The 24,732-nt window shown below is 39.5% G+C and overlaps 1 protein-coding gene across 2 annotated transcripts in view; it reads left to right on the top strand.

The window, feature by feature from the left end:
* Positions 1-24,732, top strand: part of LOC134538767 (protein mesh) — a 98,505-nt gene that overhangs the window by 63,240 nt on the left and 10,533 nt on the right. The window contains exons 14-20 of one of the 2 annotated variants that reach the window (XM_063380255.1): positions 108-245; positions 3,265-3,401; positions 6,774-6,909; positions 12,253-12,394; positions 17,831-17,982; positions 18,429-18,611; positions 21,176-22,768. In XM_063380255.1, coding sequence (XP_063236325.1) covers positions 108-245; positions 3,265-3,401; positions 6,774-6,909; positions 12,253-12,394; positions 17,831-17,982; positions 18,429-18,611; positions 21,176-21,600 — 1,313 coding nt within the window. In that variant the 3' untranslated portion in view covers positions 21,601-22,768. Of the gene's footprint in view, positions 1-107; positions 246-3,264; positions 3,402-6,773; positions 6,910-12,252; positions 12,395-17,830; positions 17,983-18,428; positions 18,612-21,175; positions 22,769-24,732 lie in introns of those variants that run through there. The other variant, XM_063380256.1, reaches the window with a different exon arrangement.

Here is a 24,732-nt window from a genome sequence, read left to right as displayed (position 1 = left end):
AGCTTGAGTGGTCGAGTGAGCTACTGAGTGAGCTGAGTGGCCGAGTGAGCTACTGAGTGAGCTGAGTGGCCGAGTGAGCTACTGAAGGTCGGTGTGGCTCCCCGCAGCGCAAGACAACTCCTCGTCGGTGATCGAGGTGAGGCTGCGGCCCTCGCACGCGCAGTGGAGGTACCGCATGGACGTGTTCGCCGACGGCCGCCGGGTGTACTTCGACCGCACGTCTCTGCGCTCCCAGCACTTCTTCGGTGAGGCGACACGGACCACCCAGGGCTGCTGTGTGGCGGCAGTTGCGCCCTTTACAACTTTTCAAATCGTTATATCTCAGAAACATTGGCTCTTAGGGTAAAAAGTACTGATACATTTTTTATAGATAATTACATAATCTACAATGTTTGTCTGGGATAATTTTGTGACGAAACTTACCGTTTTGCTGAAAATCGCGAAAAATCATTTTTTTTTAAACCTTTGACCTCGAGTAAAATTTTTTCCCAGGTACCAGATCGATGAGGACTTTTTAAATTTTATTTATAATAATTATGTTTTGAACAATTTTACCGTCTTTCAGATTTTAGTTAATTTGTGTATCTTCGGATGTCTAGATTGACCGGACTGTTCAGGAAACACACGGGGGGATCAACACAAAATATAAACATATTATATAGTTGGGTTAGTTGCCTATAATGTGAAATATCTCGCTTAGTATTTCAGTGTTATGTATGCATTAAAAATTATTTTGATAAAACAAATTCAAAAACTTTTTGGGTTAGGATCCCCGGACCACCAGGTTGGATACTATCATTATTCAAAGTCCTAGGTAAGTATTTTTTTTGTTGGGATTGGGACGATTTTTGGTTTTAAAGGGTGGAAATGTATCACACGGAACGGAGTATCGAACATCATGTCTCATCCTTAGTTTGCAAAGTGCATTTTGATACTCTTACTCTCTCTTTTTTTTTTATATATACTCAATAGCATCATCTGATAATATAATTTTTTTAACGCAACTGAAATACGCCATCTTTGTTCTAACCGTTTTTTACAACAATTATTTCATACCGAAAGGTTTAGCACATTATTTAAAGGAATAATTGTTATTTATAGTAACCAAATGCTACAAATAGTTTCTCATATGAAGTAATAGTGTTTAGCTTAGTTGCTACGGAGATCCAGCCATCTGAAATTACGAACAGCTCTTAGTTTATGTAAGGTGAATTCTTCATTGAAATGTCCGTAAATTAATTGTAATTTATAATAATTTTATATGAGTTGGCGAACCCTTCACCTTTGCTGCTACTAAAAAAATACCACAAGCCATTACAACCTCAAAGAATGGCCGTGAAAACCAGTTAACTTAGCTAGTTTCAAATTTAATTAACTAAGAAGTAAATTTACAGGTATCTTATTGAAACCCTCCCCTTTGAAAAAGTTATTAATTTTTTTAAAATGAATTATGCTCAAAATTGAATACATCTTGGTCCATCAATGAGTAAAAATTATGTATTTTGTGTTTAAGTCATTCGTGTCTTAAAAGAGATTGGATTACAACTGCTACCTATGTATGGGATATTTTATAGAAATCTATAATATATGTGATAGTATTAAACTTTGAAGGAAACATAATGGTTAAAAAATAGTTATATTTGTTTTTGGTAGATTTCAGGACACTTATATTTGTTCGGTATTGAAATATTTTAGGCATAGATCAACATAAATAATTTCTTGGCAAATTCAGATGTACTAATGCGCAATATCATTAAAAAACTCCAAAGTGTTTATTTAATCCGCCAGGTAACGATAGTTTCCATCAATTGCAACAGTTTTGTCAAATAATGACTTGTAAGAAACTAGCTGAAAACCTTTCTTTAACACAACGAGAAACTCATGAGTGCAATATCATACATTACTTTGAAAGTTGGGTTAGCACTTTTCAATTCATTTATATGAATGTACCAAGAAATAAATATTTTGCACGAATTGTGTTAATGTCATATTCCTCGTGGCATCATTTTTGTCAGGAAGTATTAAGTTTAAATGTGTTCGTCTGTGCTGTAGACGTTTTGTTGTCCATGATACCTGTTTAGGTTCACCGTTGGGTTTCTCTGTTTGACTTAATCTGATTTAGGCTTGTTTTTGGGGTTATTATTTTTCATTTTATACTTCTTATTTTTCATTAATGAGTTGTTACCGTAACAAACAGTGCAAATCTACAATGGCTTATGTCCAATAATTTATATTAAATCAAAATTTCCTATTGCATGAATCATTTAAAGAACGTAAGCATTTGTGCTTATTATACGGCAAGATGAAGTAAATATGTGGTGAGGTAAATTAAAGGTAACATTTCAAAAGCTCTTTTTTTTTCCACTTTTATATCACTCACTTGCCGTGTGCTTGATGGGAATTGTAATTAATATTATTTTTTTAAAAATCGCTTGTCTGCCGGACTTCAAACCGGCATAACTGAGAAATATATTAACCTGACATTGGACACTATGATCTTCAGAATTTTTTTTTCTTAATTTAAAAAAAAACTATGAAATTTTTGATTAAATACCGAAAACGCTGATACTGCTGACTTTTATTTACAAACAGAAGCCTGAACACAAATTTCGATATTTCTAACTAGAAAAATGACAGAGTTCTATATTAACTAGCGTCTCTATTTAACCCCTTACGGTATAAATTTTACAAAAAAAAAAATAGGTTGTCTGTAAAGTCGGTTTACGGACGAAAGTTAAACGTGACAAAGTCATAACAAAACATTGATGAAATGATTGCATACTTTTTAATATTCAAATATTATTTACAGTTTTTGCAAATTTAATTTAAAATAATTTGTTTAAATAATATAATCACGAACAATTAGTTTAAAAGCCCGCCTTAACTTGTTTGATATATAATAGAAGATTTTCTCGCACGGCGGGTTGGCCGGTTCTTGCACGCTCGGCTCAGCCGGAACGTGACAATTTTATCGTGCGTGCAGCCGGCGTTCATCGATTCATAAGACGTTATCACGTCAATATGTATGTAGCTATTTGAAAATGTTGGTCAAACAGGGCCTACAGCGAGATCATAACCTGGATTAACACATAGAGCACATATTAATATGAATTTTCATTCCTTAAGGGAGCGAAAAAGTGATAATTTCATTTTATAACAGAAAAAATCATAGGTCATAGACATACAAATGGTGAGTGAGTGTCATTTCTCTATGTCTGCCACACATCTGTGCTGTCCGGAATGATGTTCCTCTCGCGCGGCCAGGAGTGACGGTGTACCAGCCCAGCTACGTGCTCAACCAGTCGCAGATCGTCATCATGTTCGAGTCGGGGGCCGGCGTGGAGGTGGTGGAGAACCGAGGCTACATGACGGCGCGAGTCTACCTCCCGTGGACCTTCATCGTGAGTGCCCCTGCCTCTCCTCCGCCAGAGCGCGTCAGTGGTGGAGGGGGTGTGACTTCTAGAGGTGTACAAGTAACGAAAAAAAAATTGGTTGTCTGTAAAGTCGGTTTACGGACGATAGTTTAACGTGACAACGTCATAACAAAACATTGATGAAATGATTGCATACTTTTATGAATAAAATTGAATCATTTTTATTTTAATAATAGAAGAATAAATACTTGAAATTATACTGGTAATTAGATTTTTTAAATGCAAGAATAATTAACCTTTATTGCTGAAATTGTTGTTGTAATAAGCAATGAAAACCACATTAGCTTTTCACTTCACTTTATAAACAGTCGACGAAACCGTTCACGTGTAGATTACTTGTAATTAATTTTTTAAACTGGCGTTTAGCTATAAAGTTTAAATATAATTATGAACAAGTTTTATATAAATAAACTGTAATCAAATATCTATCATCAATTATATGAATCACCATAATTTTTTAGTCAATTGTAACATAACCTATTATTACTGCACTCACCGACAGCGTAACGGAACAATGAGCGTAACGGGATACAGCGTAACAGGACAATGTGCGTAACGGGACACTTTTTCTTGCGTGCAGCCGGCGTTTATCGATTTATTAGACGTTGTCAAGTCAAAAGCGTACCCGTTTGTGTTTATTACTATAACAATTAGTACTCGTTACTATCGTATCGTTACGTTGCTCGTTACTTCTGATACCTCATAACTAGCTACCGGAAAAATTCGCGAATTCATTTCGCGATAGGCTAAAATACAAATTGTTATACCGCAGTGCTGCCTCTGCTATTGGCTCACAACTCACCTGGTTGACGCTGGGCCAATGAGAAACAACCTACCAAAGCTTTCATCGAATCACAGGCTGCTACGCTGAGACGTCTCACAAGACAGCAGCAAATGAGTGGGTGACATTTGACCGAGTGTACGTAGAACTATGGAGTTCATCCTGCAGGTCATTGAACCCACGAATTTTTCCGGCCCCTACTCATAACATGCTATGTTATGTTAGAGCAACGAATCGAGTCGTATTGCGTACGCGTACAGTATGACGTCGCGGCGTCGCAACATTCGTAATTTGTAGAAAACATAGTTTTACATTATATACCAAACTGCGTAAGGTGTATTTTTTTTTTCACTTTTCCGTTTTTTGAACCAGACTTGTTTTTAAGTCATTATAAATTTAATTTGATTTAATAGGTAAAGTGTACAACTACAAGTGAACTGTTGATGGAATCTACTAAATTTGCAATGGATTTACTATTTTGAAAATTTTAACCGTGAGCTTATGTTATATCACAATAACATCGCAATCCATTATGCGTCGATTATAATGGAAAAGCAACAAATAGGTGTCAAAAATTATTGATTGACAATACAATTTAAACAACATTCTAACGATAAATCAACCCATACTACGAAAAATGCGAGTAACGAAATGCATTCGGGTGTAACGTTTCGTTACTCGGTACTAGATGGCGCACCCGTTACTCAGTACCGAATACATACGGTTTGCTACAGCTCTACACTTCAACAGCCAGCGAGAACGGCAAAAATGATATGTATTATATTATTGTATTATTTTTACACGTGACGAATTTAAGGCGTGGACACCGCCGTGTCAAATAAAAATACACATTCAACAGAAAAACAAAGAAGTGATCACTTAAAAAAAGCAAACAAAGTAACACTTAAACTAAGGGAAATATTATAATTAATTATTTAATTTTTTCTTCAATATGTGTTCTTAAATAGCGGTCTGATTTTTTTCAGAAAAAACCTTCACAATATAAGTATAAACAAGAACAAACTATAATTTACAAAAATAAAACTTTTATAAACTGCACAGTATTACTATTGAAACTAAAAACAATAAATTAATTATTTAACCATACGTATTAAGCTATCTAACTTAGCACATACATTTATAGGCCAACCATGAACGATTAAACTAAAGTGCACAACGTAGGTGCACATTTTAACAAACAGGATGGAAGTAGAAAGTCAGACTACTGTAAGACTCTTTGCAGGTTTTTCGTTGCAATGCTTGTTAGAGTTGTCAAACTACTGTGTGAACTGAGTTCAGTTTTACTGTTTCAAGTGAATTATGGGATAGCTTGTTTTATATTTCAAGTGAATCTTTTAAGCATGAAGTTTCACTTTTAACTCGCGTGACAGCCACGGACCCATTATTAAAAAATGTGTGTACCTAATCCACGTAGTTACATGTGGCTGAAATTCTTTAACACACTTACCTTTGTACTAATTATTAGAATTTTATTTCATCTGATAAAAACGGCTAGTTCCAGTTAATTATGAATGTACTGGATATATATTTTTATGTAAACCAAATGGATTGTTAAAATAGAAAATATTTTTATTTAAAAAAAATTTCAGAGCAGTCATTAGGACTGCCGACAGAAGTGAAAACTTAAAACTATAAACAAACAGTTGTTATTTTTGGATATCCAAATTAATTGTTTGGGCCAGCTGTGAATGTATATGTATATAAGCGTGTGTGTGTATATACATACACTCAGTGGCGCGCGCGCAGCCAGTACACATACCACAGGTCGACAAGTAATGCACACGACATATACCAATACATATCTTATTAACACGCGTCTTCAGTCGGTGTACATCAGTGCGTGCATATGTGGATCGAATGTGTGTATACAGTGCTCAAATTATGTTTTTGTTCAATTTTTATTTTAAATCTTAAGTATAAGATTACTGTTCAGTAAAACGTGAGTATAAAATATATTAATATTCTCATATAGATATATATTGTTTGAATAACGAAGAAAACGGAGTCTTTGTAGCAATATAACTTAAAAATTAAGAACATCATTATTAATTTTTTTTAATACCTACAATAACTTTTCAATGCGTATTTTATAGTAATTTAGGAGTTATTTTACTAACGTAATAAAACAAATTTGTGGTGTGTTAATATTTTTTCGTAAAAATTGCGAAAAAGTCTCTGATTTTTATGAAAAAATATTTTCTTATGTTACACAATTACATTTTACAAAGTTAGTATTTCTTATTTCAAATTATATTTTTTGTACATTATTAATTATATTATTAAAATTAATAATAGTTACTTCTATAATTTATACTAATAGGAACATATATAGTGTTATCGTTATCAAATCACGTGACCATGTCGATGACGACTTACATGATGTATCCAAACTTTCCTATAGAAGTTTTCACTTAAAAAAGTGTAGTTATGTGTAAAGCCATGTTGGATGGTAACTTAGGTTACTTCCTCAGCTGGCTAAGAGGCACTAATCGATACCAGCGTCGGAATCGATGAAATGTCTTCTGCGGTGTCCACAGAACCAGACGCTGGGACTGTTCGGAAACTGGAGCTTCGACGTGACGGATGACTTCACCTTGCCCAACGGCCAGATCTCCGGCGTCAGCACCAACATCAACAACTTCCAGAGGCTGCACCAGGACTTCGCGCTGAGATGTGAGCTCCAACACTAAGCACTGCTCCAGCACTTCACACTGCTCCAGCACTGCGCACTGCTACAAAACTGCACACTACTCCAACACTGCACACTGCTCCAACACTGCGCACTGCTCCAACACTGCACACTGCTCCAGCACTTCACACTGCTCCAGCACTGCGCACTGCTACAAAACTGCACACTGCTCCAACACTGCACACTGCTCCAGCACTGCACACTGCTCCAACACTGCACACTGCTACAACACTGCACACTGCTCCAACACTGCACACTGCTACAACACAGCACCCTGCTCCAGCACTGAAGCCTGCTCCAACACTGCACACTGCTACAACACTGCACACTGCTCCAACAAAGCACCCTGCTCCAACACTGCACACTGCTCCAACACTGCGCACTGCTCCAACACTGCGCACTGCTCCAGCACTTCACACTGCTCCAGCACTGCGCACTGCTACAAAACTGCACACTGCTCCAACACTGCACACTGCTCCAGCACTGCACACTGCTCCAACACTACACACTGCTCCAGCACTGCACACTGCTCCAGCACTGCACACTGCTACAAAACTGCACACTGCTCCAACACTGCACACTGCTCCAACACTGCACACTGCTACAACACAGCACCCTGCTCAAACAAAGCACCCTGCTCCAACACTGCACACTGCTCCAAAACTGCATACTGCTCCAACACTGCACACTGCTCCAATACAACACCCTGCTCCAACACTGCACACTTCTCCAACACTGCACACTGCTCCAACACTGCAGCCTGCTCCAACACTGCACACTGCTCCAGCACAGCACCCTGCTACAACACTGCACACTGCTCCAACACTGAACACTGCTACAACACAGCACCCTGCTCCAGCACTGAAGCCTGCTCCAACACTGCACACTGCTCCAGCACTGCACACTGCTCCAACACTGCACACTGCTACAACACTGCACACTGCTCCAACACTGCACACTGCTACAACACAGCACCCTGCTCCAGCACTGAAGCCTGCTCCAACACTGCACACTGCTACAACACTGCACACTGCTCCAACAAAGCACCCTGCTCCAACACTGCACACTGCTCCAACACTGCGCACTGCTCCAACACTGCGCACTGCTCCAGCACTTCACACTGCTCCAGCACTGCGCACTGCTACAAAACTGCACACTGCCCCAACACTGCACACTGCTCCAGCACTGCACACTGCTCCAACACTGCACACTGCTACAACACTGCACACTGCTCCAACACTGCACACTGCTACAACACAGCACCCTGCTCCAGCACTGAAGCCTGCTCCAACACTGCACACTGCTACAACACTGCACACTGCTCCAACAAAGCACCCTGCTCCAACACTGCACACTGCTCCAACACTGCACACTGCTCCAACACTGCACCCTGCTCCAACACTGCACACTGCTACAACACTGCACACTGCTACAAAACTGCACACTTCTCCAACACTGCACACTGCTCCAGCACTGAAGCCTGCTCCAACACTGCACACTGCTACAACACTGCACACTGCTCCAACAAAGCATCCTGCTCCAACACTGCACACTGCTCCAACACTGCACACTGCTCCAACACTGCACCCTGCTCCAACACTGCACACTGCTACAACACTGTACACTGCTACAACACTGCACACTGCTACAACACTGCACACTGCTACAACACTGCACACTGCTACAACACTGCAGCCTGCTCCAACACTGCACACTTATCCAACACTGCACACTGCTCCAACACTGCACACTGCTCCAACACTGCACACTGCTCCAACACTGCACACTGCTCCAACACTGCACACTGCTACAACACAGCACCCTGCTCCAACACAGCACACTGCTCCAACACTACACACTGCTCCAGCACTGCACACTGCTCCAGCACTGCACACTGCTACAAAACTGCACACTGCTCCAACACTGCACACTGCTACAACACAGCACCCTGCTCAAACAAAGCACCCTGCTCCAACACTGCACACTGCTCCAAAACTGCATACTGCTCCAACACTGCACACTTGCACACTGCTCCAATACAACACCCTGCTCCAACACTGCACACTTCTCCAACACTGCACACTGCTCCACCACTGCAGCCTGCTTCAACACTGCACCCTGCTCCAACACTGCACACTGCTTCAACACTGCACACTGCTCCAACACTGCACACTGCTCCAGCACTGCGCACTGCTACAAAACTGCACACTTCTCCAACACTGCACACTGCTCCAGCACTGAAGCCTGCTCCAACACTGCACACTGCTCCAACACTGCACACTGCTCCAACACTGCACACTGCTACAACACAGCACCCTGCTCCAACACAGCACCCTGCTCCAACACTGCACACTGCTCCAACACTGCACACTGCTCCAACACTGCACACTGCTACAACACAGCACCCTGCTCCAACACAGCACCCTGCTCCAACACTGCACACTGCTCCAACACTGCACACTGCTCCAACACTGCACACTGCTCCAACACAGCACCCTGCTCCAACACAGCACCATGCTCCAACACAGCACCCTGCTTCAACACTGCACATTGCTCCAACACTGCACACTGCTCCAACACTGCACACTGCTCCAACACTGAACCCTGCTCCAATAGAGCACCCTGCTCCAACACTGCACACTGCTACAACACTGCACACTGCTACAACACTGCGCACTGCTCCAACACTGCAGCCTGCTCCAACACTGCACACTTCTCCAACACTGCACACTGCTCCAACACTGCACACTGCTCCAACACTGCACACTGCTCCAACACTGCACACTGCTACAACACAGCACCCTGCTCCAACACAGCACCCTGCTCCAACACAGCACACTGCTCCAACACTACACACTGCTCCAGCACTGCACACTGCTCCAGCACTGCACACTGCTACAAAACTGCACACTGCTCCAACACTGCACACTGCTCCAACACTGCACACTGCTACAACACAGCACCCTGCTCAAACAAAGCACCCTGCTCCAACACTGCACACTGCTCCAAAACTGCATACTGCTCCAACACTGCACACTGCTCCAATACAACACCCTGCTCCAACACTGCACACTTCTCCAACACTGCACACTGCTCCAACACTGCAGCCTGCTCCAACACTGCACACTGCTCCAGCACAGCACCCTGCTCCAACACTGCAGCCTGCTTCAACACTGCACCCTGCTCCAACACTGCACACTGCTTCAACACTGCACACTGCTCCAACACTGCACACTGCTCCAACACTGCACACTGCTCCAACACTGCACCCTGCTCCAACACTGCACACTGCTACAACACTGCACACTGCTCCAACACTGCACACTGCTCCAACACTGCACAATGCTACAACACAGCACCCTGCTCCAACACTGCACACTGCTCCAACACTGCACACTGCTCCAACACTGCACACTGCTCCAACACTGCACACTGCTCCAACACTGCACACTGCTTCAACACTGCACACTGCTCCAACACTGCACACTGCTCCAACACTGCACACTGCTACAACACAGCTCCCTGCGCCAACACAGCACCCTGCTCCAACACTGCACGACACGAGCAACCAACCAGTGGGTTGGACTAAGGCTGGCTCTAAATATGTGCAAGGATACAACAAGCGACAAACTCCCGATGATGTTGTTAATATCACTCACTACTTTTGAGGGCCAGACATAATTTTTTGAAACTAATCTGAGGTTCAATCCCTCATGAACAAAAAAAAAATTACGTCTCATTTGTTTTGTACAGTGACTGTAAAAAAAACAATTGTGGCACGTGATAGAGTTAACAAAAAATTTTAATATCACAAAAATATTTAATAATTAAAAAAAATAGCTATATCAATGCGAGCCTGTGATAAGTAAAATCTAACTGCGGTAACGAGTAATATTCATGTGTTCTCGAGTTGCAAATACACTTAAACAACTAACAATTCGAAACTTGGACACGCAATTTAAAGTAGAATCCCTTAAAAATAATTCCCAACGTAATAAACATACGAAAATTGTGTTTTTAACTATATATCGAAACGCGAATCACACGTAGTTTCCGCACCCGCCGCTAGGATTCGTTGCCGGAGCAGCTACGTCGACTATAGAATCATTTGATAAGCAGACAGAAATTTTAAACTATATAATGAAACGGTTTTGATAAAAGAGAAAAAGACTTGAATAAAATTACTGAACCCTGGTTTTGGACCTGATTTTTAACAAGGAATTATATAAAAATAGTGTCCATCATATACAAATTCATTAGAAATGTAAAACTATAATGATTTGGTTTGCGTCATCCGCCGCAGATGGCATCATTGTGGTTACATATTTCCGTTCCATGCGAAATATTTCCGATGATATCGATTTTGAATCAAATAATCTCTTTCAAAAAAAAATATTAAAACTATCTGTAAATAATTTTGGCAGAAAAAATAAAATGGTAGACCGAAGGCTTCGGAAAGAACAAATTATTATTTAAAAGTAGTGATAAAGGAAAAATCAGATTTCATAGGTTGGTTAGTTGAAGCATTGCAATGCAGTGACAAGTCAACTGTTGGGCAAGGACAGTGGCCGGCGACGTGAATGTAGATACGTGAACGTATTTCCAGTAAATGATTTTATACACTTATTCAATCTTTTATGTTTTGTAATGTACTTACATTTGGTAATTCCTTCATACTAGCTTAGATGTATCAAGAATTTAATACAAAATACACTTAAAAAATAATTTTATAATAAGTAAAGCATGGGTAAACGTTTGTACACTATGAATGACCGATATATCGATAAAGGAACCACACATAACTTAAAAACACAAAACTTAGAACATTCATAACTTAGAAATCTCGAAAAAATTTACTTAACTTAGAACTGTCATAAGTTAGAAACAAGTAAATTAGAAACACGTAACTTAGAAACACGCAACGCAGAAAACACAACTTAGGAACGTAGTAACGTAGAAATTCATGACTTAGAACTATCAAAACTTAGAAACTCACAACTTAGAACTGTCATAACTTAGAAACACGTAACTTAGAAACACACAACGCCGAACCACATAACTCAGAACTATCACAACTTAGAACAGGCATAACTTATAAGATTCTATCTTGTGTGTTTCTAAGTTATGTGTTTCTAAGTCGTGTGTTATCTAAGTTGTGGCAGCACCCCTATCAAAAATATCGACATTTTCAGGTAGTATTTTATCGGTATCGATATAGTCCAGGCGATGTATCGAAATACAGATATCTCGATGTGTTGACAAGTCGTTCCGCCCCTCACGCCGCCGGCAGTTCGACCGGGAGAGAGTGCGACTGTGACTGTCCACAGGGATGCTGGACGACAAGGCGCAGACGGGCATCGGCGCCTCCCTGTTCTACAGGGAGTACGGCAGGTCGGCGAGCACCTTCAACAACGCCACGTTCACGCCGGAGTTCAGGGCGACCCTGCAGGAGATCATCCCCGCCAACAGGTGACCGCCGCTTGCTATGCTGGGTCCGTGGCCCCAGCCGCTGGTCATTGCCGATCAAACAACAGGGAGCGATCCCTAACAGTTCTGCTTTAAATAATAAGCTCTGGAATGTATTTATAAAACGATCTGGAAGTTACTCCCACCCTACCCTTATAGGTAGGGACCGGAAAAATTCGCGGATTCAATGACCTCTAGGATAGCCTCCATTATCCTCTGCATTTCTCAAGTAAACACGCGTGCTCATTGGGTACTAAATTGTGTGGCGTCTCCACTAGGTAGCTTATGATTCGACGCTTCTTTGGCTTATAGTCTCTCATTGGCCCAGAGAGCTCCAGTTAAACTGCGAGCCAATAGCAGAACCAGCAGAATTGTACACATGATTGAGTTTCAGCCTATCACGAAATGAATCCGCGAATTTTTCTGGTCTCTACTTATAGGGCGCATATGTGGGAGGGGAATGTGAGAATGGCGGCCGTAGGTCGGAACAATCTGCCACTTGTAAGTCATCCCAGAGAGATGTGAGCGATTCCTTTGAGTCAAGCACAGGTTAGCCGAATGGTCAATGGGTAGTTGTATGGCGTGATGCTGGGATGGGTTCCCTCAGCCTCTCGCTGTAACTCCTACTTAGACGCCTCCAAGTTGCGATGAAAAGGCGTATCCATTTCCCTGTGGTTCTAGGGAGCTGGTGTTGGTGACGATACAATCCTCACCAGGGAGTAGTTGCCATCAGATCCAGCACGTTTAATAAAAAGTATGCAGTTGTAGGTGAACAATCTGCAATATCACTCACTAGGTAATTCTATAACTAATTCTACAAATGGTAGAATCCAAGACCGTAGGAAGAAAAGGATAGAAGATGAAGTCACTTGACTGGACGATGAACACGGAAAGAGACTGGAAAGAAGCAAGACTAAAGAACAACTAAGAGAAGAAATTATATAGACGTTGATGCTCGCAGGAAAATAGGATGATATTAGAAGACGTAAAAAGAACAGGTGTAAGAAAGAAAGAAACACAAATCCGAATAACAAGGGATCTAAAGACAAGCAATAACGTGGAGAATAAGCTAACTGGAGAAAGAATATAAGAATATAAAGTAATGCTGAAAGAAGAGGATGCTTGCAGACCAAATGAAGAAGATACAATGCAAGAAGTAAACCGAAGCAAGAAGATAAGAAGAAAAGATAGAATATTCGGTTAGAAAGAAATCTGTCGGATAACAGGATGGTAGGAGATTTTAAAATACAGAATAAAGAAATTATGCATGCCAGCTGAAAAAAGAAAGATTGGTCCAGGACAAAGAAAGAGGAAAGAAAATATGTTTAAAAGATATAACGTATATGCATGATTAATATATTCAAGCCAGAGGATCAAGCTAATACCACAGAACTGAAACTAAAATGCGTCCCTCTCAACCACCCGAGTGAAAACAAGTGGATTAAAGATAAATAATATTCAAGGATTACATAAATAAAGTTAAAAATCTGGCGATTTAAAAATCCCTAGTCTACCCTCATCAGGGATCAGATCTAGGAGGTACATTAAAAAAATGCCATCAAGATTGGAATAATCTGTAATCCCACTTATAATTAAGTAATAAACTGAAAAATGGCAGCAGAGAAATAAATATCACCTATTGGATGAGCAGCGATAGTTGTCAGTAATGCTATTACGAACCGAAGACAGGAATCAAATTAATAAATCGTTCTACTAGCAGGTATTTTTTAATTGAATTCTTAGAATTTTTAACGTATTTTTTTGGGTACATTGTGCAAATTGTTAATGTGGTGGCCAATATGGCCGACAATATGTTTGTTGGTAAGTGTCCAGGTGATTGACACCAATGCGCTCTAGCGGGTAACAAAAGAAGCAATATGTTGATCGACATTAGCATGGTTGCTTTTTCATGCATATGAATCCACATTCACTGTGAATACAACGGATCATTAAAACAATTTGGATTGCTATACGTATCATTAAAAAGAAAAAAAAAACAATTTGAAGTACTATTTAGCCTCGTGTTGCGTCCATTTGGACTCTGTCCTAATACCTTAAGAGTAAAATTTTCTGGCAACAATTCCAAATGATAGTGGCACAGCTTGTAAAGCGGAAGAAAGCTCAATCACCTTCAGGTTATTGGGGTGTGAAGTCTGAAGTTAAGACTTGACAAAGAAGAAATACTAAATATACTATATTTTAACAGACTTAAAATCGTCTCCGGATAGTTAAAGACAGCCGAAAAACCACTAATAATCGGGAGGCATTCTTATATTAATACCAGTACCCTCAGGCGGGTTCGACCATCCATAGTTTTCTGGAAGATTATCACTTGATCGATGATGATCGACGCTTTCTGTTTCTCCTGCAGAATTATCATGACCAGTGTTCCAGAACATCTACTGTCCTTCCTCCGATATTTCGTCACTATGTCCATCCACACCAAGTTCCCCGAACACAACAGCTGATGCATGCTGTGGTTTGAATCGTTTTTTACAATCATAGTATTAATTACAATACTCCCTAGTTCCTACTGAAATATCATAGCCTTTTCTTTATAAAAATATTTTATATCAGCTGACTTTGATTTACTAACTACAAATTCATGTTCTGCTCTTTTTCAAGGAACGAGCATGCTATCCAATTGCACATGTTTACAAAAAAATACTTTAAGATAATTTCGAGATCCCAATGGTAGCTCTGTGGTAAAGTTTCATATCTTATGAATGTAATTTTTTAAAGAGTGGAAGAGAGTAAGTAATTGTATTTTCCAAAATTATTTCTAAGTATGCAAATTTCAGTATTCGATCTTGAACTTATGGTAGGGAATTGCAGTAGATAGAACTTTATCTTTATTAAGCCTCTGTAAATTTTTTCGGTGACCACTAGTTTCATATTCACTTACTTTTTATCCATTTTACTACCTCACTAATACACAAGTGAAAGTTGCACTTACGATTTCACCTCACCAACACAAAATAAACTCCTAGGTAGGTGGCCCTTGAAGGTCTCATTTCACGCCCTATTTATCAAGCCAGGAGATTTTTTAATGTAACATCTCAATTCATGCCCTACTTCACAAGTCTCGTAATTCATTCGATAACGTCTCATTTCACATCCTACTTCATAAGCCTGGTGATTCATTCATGTAATACTTTATATCCAGTGTTGTTAAGTAACGAATTACAAGTAATCGGATTACTTGTAACGATTACTTTTCAAGTAATTTATACTTGTAACGAATTACATTTAAAAAATGTAATTCGTACTTGTAATCGGAATACATAACATTAATTGTAATCGATACATTAAGGTAATCGATACTTTATGTTTACTTGCCGTTACTTTTATTCTCGGATCGTAAGTTATAATGAATACAATTAAGAACAAGAAGATCATACACTTTTGTATTAGTAGAGATTATAATTTTACGCTTGTAGTGCTACGATCGTATGCACAACATCTATGATCAAAAATGAAGAGCCATAGTGACTTGCAGTGTCTCCAACATTACGCTATCCTAAAATCTGCATTTTTAAAATTTAACACATCGTTGAGCGTCTTTTTAGTGTTGGTAAAGATGTTTTTGCCATCAAGAGAGGGAATCTATCTGTTGAGAACTTTAAAATGCAATTTTTTTATGAGGTCAATTCCAAAATTTAATAAGTGTTACTTTTACTACAGGTAGCTACTTGTATGAAGTCTTTTGATGTTATTTAAGCACGTTTGTCCTCAAATATTATTCATTTAATTAAATATAATAAATTTAATCGTTACATGAAATCTTTTTTTTAACAAAACATAAATATATGTATGTATGTTTATTAATGTAACAAAGTGTAAAAAAATTTAATCGTAGGTCAGTTTTAAAATGGTAGTGGAAAGTAATTGAAATAGTAATTGTAATTTTACTGATTACTTCTATGTAAAGTAATTTTTACTTGTAATTCGTTACATAATCACCACAGTAATTGTAATTGAGCCCAATTACTTTTTCCGAGTACTTTTAACAACACTGTTTATATCATGTTCTACTTCACAAACCTGTTGATTCATTCATGAGACATCTCATATCATGTCCTACGGCACAAGCCGCTGATTCATTGATGTAACATCTCATTTCACATCCTACTTCACAAGCCTGGTGATCCATTCATGTAACACCTAATTTAACATCCTACTTCTCAAGCCTAATGATTAATCATGTCACATTTGTTTTCATACCCTACTTTATACGCCTGGTGATTCATTCATGTAATACCTAATTTCACATCCTACTTCACAAGCCTGGTGATTCATTCATGTAACATATAATTTCAAGTCCTACTTCACAAGCCTGTGGTGATTATACATTTAATATCTCATTTCAAATCCTAATTCACAAGCCTGGTGATTTATTCCCGTAACATATAAAGTCCTACTTCACAAGCCTGCTGATTAATTCATGTAACATCACATTTCACGTGTTAATTTACAAGCCTGGTGATCCATTCATGTAACACCTAATTTAACATCCTACTTCTCAAGCCTAATGATTAATTCATGTCACATTTGTTTTCATACCCTACTTTATACGCCTGGTGATTCATTCATGTAATACCTAATTTCACTTCCTTCTTCACAGGCCTGGTGATTCTTGCATGTAACGTCTCATTAAACGTTCTACTTTACAAACCTTGTGACTCAGTGGGTGCTCTTGCTGTGCTAGGAGTCCCAGGTGGCTATGAATGTAAAGGCTTTAATGTCGTGTCGAGGGTTCAGTACAAAATCAACACGACTGAAATGTTTCATGAAAAACAATGTCCCTGAAGTCTGTTTGTCATAGGCCAGTTAGTTAATGAGCGTGCAACATACAACCTTGATCTTAGAATGACACTGCCCCAGGGAATACACACTGCTTGCCCGAAGGGAGGCTGAGATAACTTGGATCTCCTTATTACCGAAAAACATTATATACTTATTATCACTTTCAGGCAATCAATAAAATTACAGTTTCACTAATGTCAGTACAATAAATTGATTCATTTTTTTTTACTGGCCGAAGAAAAATCGCGACTCACGAACTACCCCACCCATTGTTTAAAAAGAAATTTGTGGATAAGTTGCTGTAAAAATCTTAATTGTTGTTGTCTGCTCGTAGGTAAAGCTTACTTAATACAGTTGAATGAATGGACAAATTCTCGTTTGCATAGAAGTTTGTCAGACGAGATGATGATGCAGTGATGAAATGAACGGGAAATAAGGGTAAACGGGATTATGCAGTGGAAACCTGCTCCCTCGCAGAAACTTCCGCCATGTTTCCAATTTACGGAAACAATCTGATTTCGACCTTGATCTGGGGAATCGAACCCCGGAGTGCTTTGGAAAATGAGGGTGGAGGAGAGTTTCAAAATCCAAACCAAGTGAGAAACTAATAGTTCCCTTTTTCTCCGTCGCAAGGTCCGCCGACCGCGAGTACGCCATCAGACTGTGCGGAGACTCCTACCAGTGCCTCTTCGACTACGCCCTGAGCCTGAATAGAGACCTGGCCTTCTACTCCAAGAACTACCTGGACGACTACACACACATCCGGGCCATCAACGAGAGAACAAGTAAGAAAACAAGCTACGTTTAAAAAACATTTTATATTGTGTAGTTAGGGCAATTACTCTCCCCTAGGATATTCTTACTGAACATTTCAATATCCCAATATCTGTACAGGTTACGAAGCGCATCTTTTTGTCTGGCGCCGCACTTTTTGAATCAAGCTTATCTCACTTCGGCTGTACTTTACAGTTTATTTATATGGTGATACACATATATTTTCGTCTCAATATTTTTTTCTTTTAGGCATATTTCAAATAAATACTACCTATTGTAGCCGTTTCCATGGTGCGACTTTCGGAAAATTTTCATTTAATTTTTAGTTTCATGGTCCATAGACCCCATAAAATGACTTTAGCTACGTCACAGCATGTCGTCTCCTGAAAATTCCCTACTCTATGAGATCAGCGTACGATTTTAGGTTATATTAAAATTCAAACCGCCTCGGTTCCAGCGATCTCGTGCGGCGTGCTGGAGACGCCGCGCTTCGGCCGCAAGAGCAACTTCTTCTTCATCCCGGGCACGAGGGTGCAGTTCGAGTGCAACCAGGACTTCGTGCTGATCGGCGACCAGCGCCGGGAGTGCATGGGCAACGGCCAGTGGGACCTGCCCGAGTACGGCTACACCGAGTGCCTGCGTGAGTATACCCTGGGGATGTCAGGGAACTTGGAAGTTGTCAGGGGAAACCTTGCGAATGTCAGGGAACTTGGAAGTGGTTAGTGGTAACTTGTAAATGTCAGAGAACTTGGAAGTTGTCAGGGGAACTTTGAAGTTGTCAGGGAACTTAAAAGTTGGTAGAGAAAACTTGCAGATGTCAGGGAACTTGGAAGTTGTCAGGGGGAACCTTGAAATTTCAGAGAACTTGGAAGTTGTCAGGGGAAACTTGTAAATGTCAGGGAAGTTGGAAGTTGTCAGGGAAACTGGGAAATGTCAAGGAACTTGGAAGTTGTCAGGAGAATCTTTGAAAAGCCAGGGTACTTGGAAGTTGTCATGGAAAACTTGGAAATGTCAGGGAACTTAAAAGCTGTTAGGGAAAACTAGGAAATGTCAGGGAACTTGGAAGCTGAAATGGGAAATTTGTAAATGTCAGAAAATTTTGAATTTAACAGGGAATTTGAAACTGGGAAAGGAAAACCTGGCAATGACGGGAGTTTGTAAATTGTTAGGAAAACATTGAAATAGCCAGGTTTTTAGAAGTGGTCATGGAAAACTTGGTACTATTTGAATATTGAGAAGTGGCCTAGGAAAACTTGGAAATGTATAGGGAATTGGTATTTTTGAGAAAAAACCTGGACGTATCCATATCTTTAAAAGTTATTAGGGAAAAGTCTAGTATTGTCAGGAAATTTGTAGGTGGACAGGGAAACTTGGCATGTCACTGAATAGGGAGTGGTAAGGGTAAACTTGGAACTGTCGGGGAGTTACTTTGTGGTAATTGTATTTGTTTTTAAAGTTTACCCTAAAAATTTTCCATGACGATTATGAAGAGAAACTAAGTTTTCTTATTCGTAACTACTCAATTTTTCCACATCATGACCACATTTAGCCTGTCAGTTTGTCCATAATAGTCTTGGCTGCTATGTTTAATTGTAATATTCTACTCACAATAGCTTCTGAGTTATCCTTTTATTCCTATTTACTCTACTACTACGTCACTGGAATGTCATTTATGCAGATTATTTCCAAAAGTTGTGGTAATTATCGAATGCACTCGAATATAAGATACCATCGATTCTAAGATGATATCCTCTTTTATTTCTCAGTTTCACTTGACAAATTTATTTACGAACTGAAGTTCATCTTAATTTAGGTAACATATTTTTTTTCGAAGTAGGTGAATATTGTTTGGTTTATTAGTTCTCTTAAATAAATTATTAACGCCACACTACCGCTTACCAGATTTTTGTCACATATTTTACTCGTAGATGACCCAACTATATATTTGGCAGCTTAAATTTTAAACAAGGTAAAGATGAATATGAGATAAGTGGTAAGTGTTTTTCTGAAATAAACAGTGGCCTTACAACACTGAAAGTGCTATAACTTAATGCGATTTCACTAATTACCAGTGGTTTTTATGGAGCAGCCTGTGCTACTGTCTCATGAATAACCTACTTTTATTAACCCTTTTACCAGTAATATTGATAGGATTTTTTTTAATGTAGGATGTACTCCTCACCACATTTTTACAATTCAGGAGTCTCAAAGAGAATCGTCTTAGCATCCAGTAAATTTGACAAACGAAATAACCAATCAAGACACATATCTATGTTAGAGTCCAAAAATTAGTCTTATTATGGAGTAAATTTGACCATCCAAAGATGCTGTCGATTGTAAAATGCACCACAGATTTCAGATGCAAAATTTCACTAGGAAAGTTCGTCTAATAACCGAGTAAATCAGGAAGACGAAAGATGCCATCGATTTTAAAGCACACAACTATTTTTAGAGAACATAAAATGCGTCTTATTATGGAGTATATATGACCAACGAAGGACGGCGTCGATTATAAGAACCCCATTCCAATTTAATATTGCAAAAATTCTACAAGGAAGCCATGTCTTAAGATTGAGTAAATTTAGCTTCCAGAGGACGCCATCATTGTAAAATACACTCAAATTTCAGATCGGCAAGTTTCACAATAAACATTGTCTTATAATCAAGTAAATTCTGTCCACGCAGGGTGCCATAAATTACAAGTCGCAACCCCTTTATCATAGCGCCAAAATGTCACGAGGAAAGCGCTTTGGATAACGAAAAAAAAAAGGGGGGGGGGTCGTCTGTAAAGTCGGTTTACGGACGATAATTTTACGTGACATCGTCATAAGAAAAAAATTTATGAAAAATTGTATTTATTTTTAATTTTCAAATATTATTTACAGTTTTTTATTGCAAATTTTTATTTAAACAATAATTTTGTATAAATATAATCACGAACAATTATTTAAAAAAAGCCCGCCTTAAGCTTTTTGATATTATAGAATATTTTGTCGCACGGTGGTTGGCCGGTTCTTGCACGCTGGGCTCAGGCGGAACGTGACAATTTTATCGTGCGTGCAGCCGGGGTTCATCGAATTTATAAGACGTTATCGCGTCAAAATGGCTTCGATTATAAGACGCACCCCCCAATTGTCACAAGCCGTAAGGAGGTGCGCGCATGCGTCGTGAGATGGACAGTGACGCTGGTTGTTGTCGTCGCAGGTCAGCAGGAGTACTCCTCGCGCGCCGCCTGGATCACGTTCGGCGTCATTCTCGCCGTGTTGGTACCGATACTGTTTCTGGGGGCGGTGGTGGTCGCCTGCTACCGCAGCGGGCGCGCCACCGGCGACGGCTCCACCTCCTGGGAGTACGACCACCACCCCCTGCAGCAGGGGTTGTCCCGCGCCGCGCCCCTGGGCTCGCGACCCCTCCTCCCCTCCAGGCACGACGACCGCTCTGGCTCGGCGGGCAGTCTGCTAGGGGGGAGGTCCCGGCGCTCCTACGACCAGGTGTACCGCACCCACGAGCCCCTCCCCGGCAGGCCCCTGGTGGACTTCGAGGACAAGGTGTGGGACCTGGAGGAACCCGGGGACTCCCCTGCCGCGTCCGAGGCCCCCTCCTCCAGCGGCAAGCAGACCGCCATCTGAGCCCCATCTTGCTGCTGGGTGGTAGCCGCGCCCTCGGCGGCTCATTGCAGTCGCCATCTGCTGGTAACCTACAGTCGGTAACTGCTCCCCCGATGACGTCCTTGACGGATGATTCGCCGACGTTTCGGTCGACATAGCAGTCCGCCATCATCAGGGAGCAGTTGCCTACTGGTAACCTACAGTACGTAACTGCTCCCCCGGTGACGTCCTTGACGGATGATTCACCGACGTTTCGGTCGACATAGCAGTCCGCCATCATCAGGGAGCAGTTGCCTACCGGTAGGTAACTGCTCCCTGATGATTCAGTAGGTAGCTTCTCCCTGATGATGGCGACTGCAATGTCGACCGAAACTTCGGTGAATTATCCGCCAAGGACCTACAGTAGGTAACTGCTCCCTTGTGATGGCGACTGCATTGTCGACTGAAACGTCGGTGAATTATCCGCCAAGGACCTACAGTAGGTAACTGCTCCCTTGTGATGGCGACTGCATTGTCGACTGAAACGTCGGTGAATTATCCGCCAAGGACCTACAGTAGGTAACTGCTCCCTTGTGATGGCGACTGCAATGTCGACCGAAACCGTCGGTGAATTATCCGCCAAGGACCTACAGTAGGTAACTGCTCCCTGATGATGGCGACTGCAATGTCGACCGAAACATCGGTTGAATTATCCGTCAAGGACGCGGCTACAACCCAGAAGCCAAAGCTACTTCAGACAATGGCCGTGAAAGCCTGAGGAACATTATCATCTTGCTTCGTGTTTTTTTTTTTGCACGTGATTTCAAATAAATTCATGTCATAACTAGAGACCAGAAAAGTTCGTGGATTCATTTTTCATTCATGCTGCTTTAATTTACCTGAAGGATTCTGAACCAATAAAAACCCTTCAAAATAAGTATCAAATCACAAGCATCCCGGCTAAAAGAGTGTCACGAGTCAGTAGCCTAGAGGTAATTGAAACCACATATTTTTCCTGTCTTTAATCATAATCTTATTTAACGATTAATAAAAGGTATTTTGATACCACGAGTTCCTATTAAATGGTTTTTATGAACTCAGAGGCAAATTTTATATGTATTTCGTAGCAATTACTGAAAGCATGAAATCATGTAGTATACAATGGATTAACATTCGTATTAACCATTCGTTTTCTAACACTTAATTTTTAGTTTATCATACACAAATTATTAAAAAAAACATTAAGTTTTTTTTAAAACTATCAAAAACTCAGCTATTGTTTATGAAAACCTTAATTTTAGTATATTTTATTAATAATATACTAAAAAAATAAAGAATTTGAAGACGAAGGCTACATGTAACGGTAAATCCAAAACTGTATAGCACATGATTACATACTTTCAGTAAATGCTAGGATAGAGAGAAAATTTTTTTTAAGTTCATAAAAACCATAAAATAAAGACTTGTTAGGCAGAAAACCTTTTATAAAGAGCTTAATATGGTTATAATAAAAATTTATTTAAAATCATGTGCAAATCCATGACATATTAGAAGAAAAATAATATAGGATACTACCCCTTAACTGCCGTTATCAAACCCCTTTACGAGTACTGTTCAGGCTCACGAAATCAACAACACAAATAGTAACGGTGCTGGTAGTCAAGAAACGTTGACATGCTGCAGCATTTCGATGAATTCCACTTTAATTTATGACGCTGCACTTCAGGTTATATTCACACAATAAATATATTGTAAATATATATGGTCCAATTTGATCACATAGAAATAAATTATATCCGAAAACACTTTAAGCTTCCTAGCATAAAAGTCGACACGTTCCTACGGATACTATACCTACCCATTTCGCATTGAGTTTAATTCTCACAGATATTAATGAAATTGGCCCTGTTATGAAAAAATAAGTTTTCAGAATATTTCATTAAAAGTTCCTGAAAATCCTGAAATTAATTCACCTGGTATTTGTTGACACAAATTTCTGTTCCACAACCGAATCTTCCTTCCGAGAAAAATCTTTATTCCTATTAAATTTAACTATCGTTTTGTAACTCACTGCATTAATTTCTGTTTTACAGCCATTTTAGAATTTTTTTTTGCTCCCAGCACGCTATAGGTAGAATATAACCAGCATTCTGTTCCGTAGCAGAAATTATTTTTCTAACTTAACCTCTTTCGTTTAACTACGAGCACACTTCCTATCGAACTGAAAGACAGTTGTATAACCCATATAATTTATGTTAGTGTATCAGCAAAGTCATTTAATTAGTATGTGACCTAAATTGCTTGATTTATAGATGCAGAGAATATTGCATTTATTGTTAAACCTAAGAATCTGTTAGTAATCTCTAAAATATTTCCTCTATAGGAGCTGCCGCAATACCGACTATAGTTTATTTAGTGTATTTCACTTTGTGGTAAATTATTACAATAACGTAAATCACAAAGCTAAGAAAATTTTTATATTTAAATTTTAATATATAAAAATGTTTGTTCTTAAATAAATTTGGCATTTTCAGTAAAGCCACAATTTCAAAAAGAATTATGTAAGCTATATATGTTTTACTGGATCTATTACATATGTTATGTTTAATAATTTCATGTGAATATTATTATTTTGTAAATGATTTAAAAAATATGTTTAACGAAAGTTAAAGAAAATAAACACATTTTTACAAAATATTTTTGCTGTGTATTTATTAAAGCAGAAAAGGAAAATTTTCTATTCCACAAACCGAATTGGCCTAGATATTTCGTTTGAGATTGTGGCTTCTGATAGCATCTAGTTTTCAAAGTTTAGGCGAATTCGTTATATACTATAACTGGTAACAACACGGCGAGAATCAAGGAACGTGTGGAATGGAAAATTTTCCATTTGATGTCGATACCCACCTACTCATGGAAAATTTTCCAGTCCACTTTCTGTTAAGTATTTCAGCAACAATATTGTGATGATATGTTTCTATAATGTGTATGCCAAATACATACACTTGTTATGTTAGGATAAACCGTATCATGAAGGAAACATCAGACTGTTTGGTCCAATCACGACTGCGCCTGTTTGGACAGCAAGACTTTGAGGTTGCATTTGTGACATGATGTCTGAGTGGCTTCGTTCTCCATGGGTTCGTGGTTCACGAGTGAGTATTTATAATGTTT

Source organism: Bacillus rossius, chromosome 14, assembly GCF_032445375.1.
Source record: "Bacillus rossius redtenbacheri isolate Brsri chromosome 14, Brsri_v3, whole genome shotgun sequence".
NCBI lineage: Eukaryota > Metazoa > Arthropoda > Insecta > Phasmatodea > Bacillidae > Bacillus > Bacillus rossius.
The sequence above is the reverse complement of the archived record's forward strand: the minus strand, read 5'-3'. Positions and strand labels throughout refer to the sequence as shown.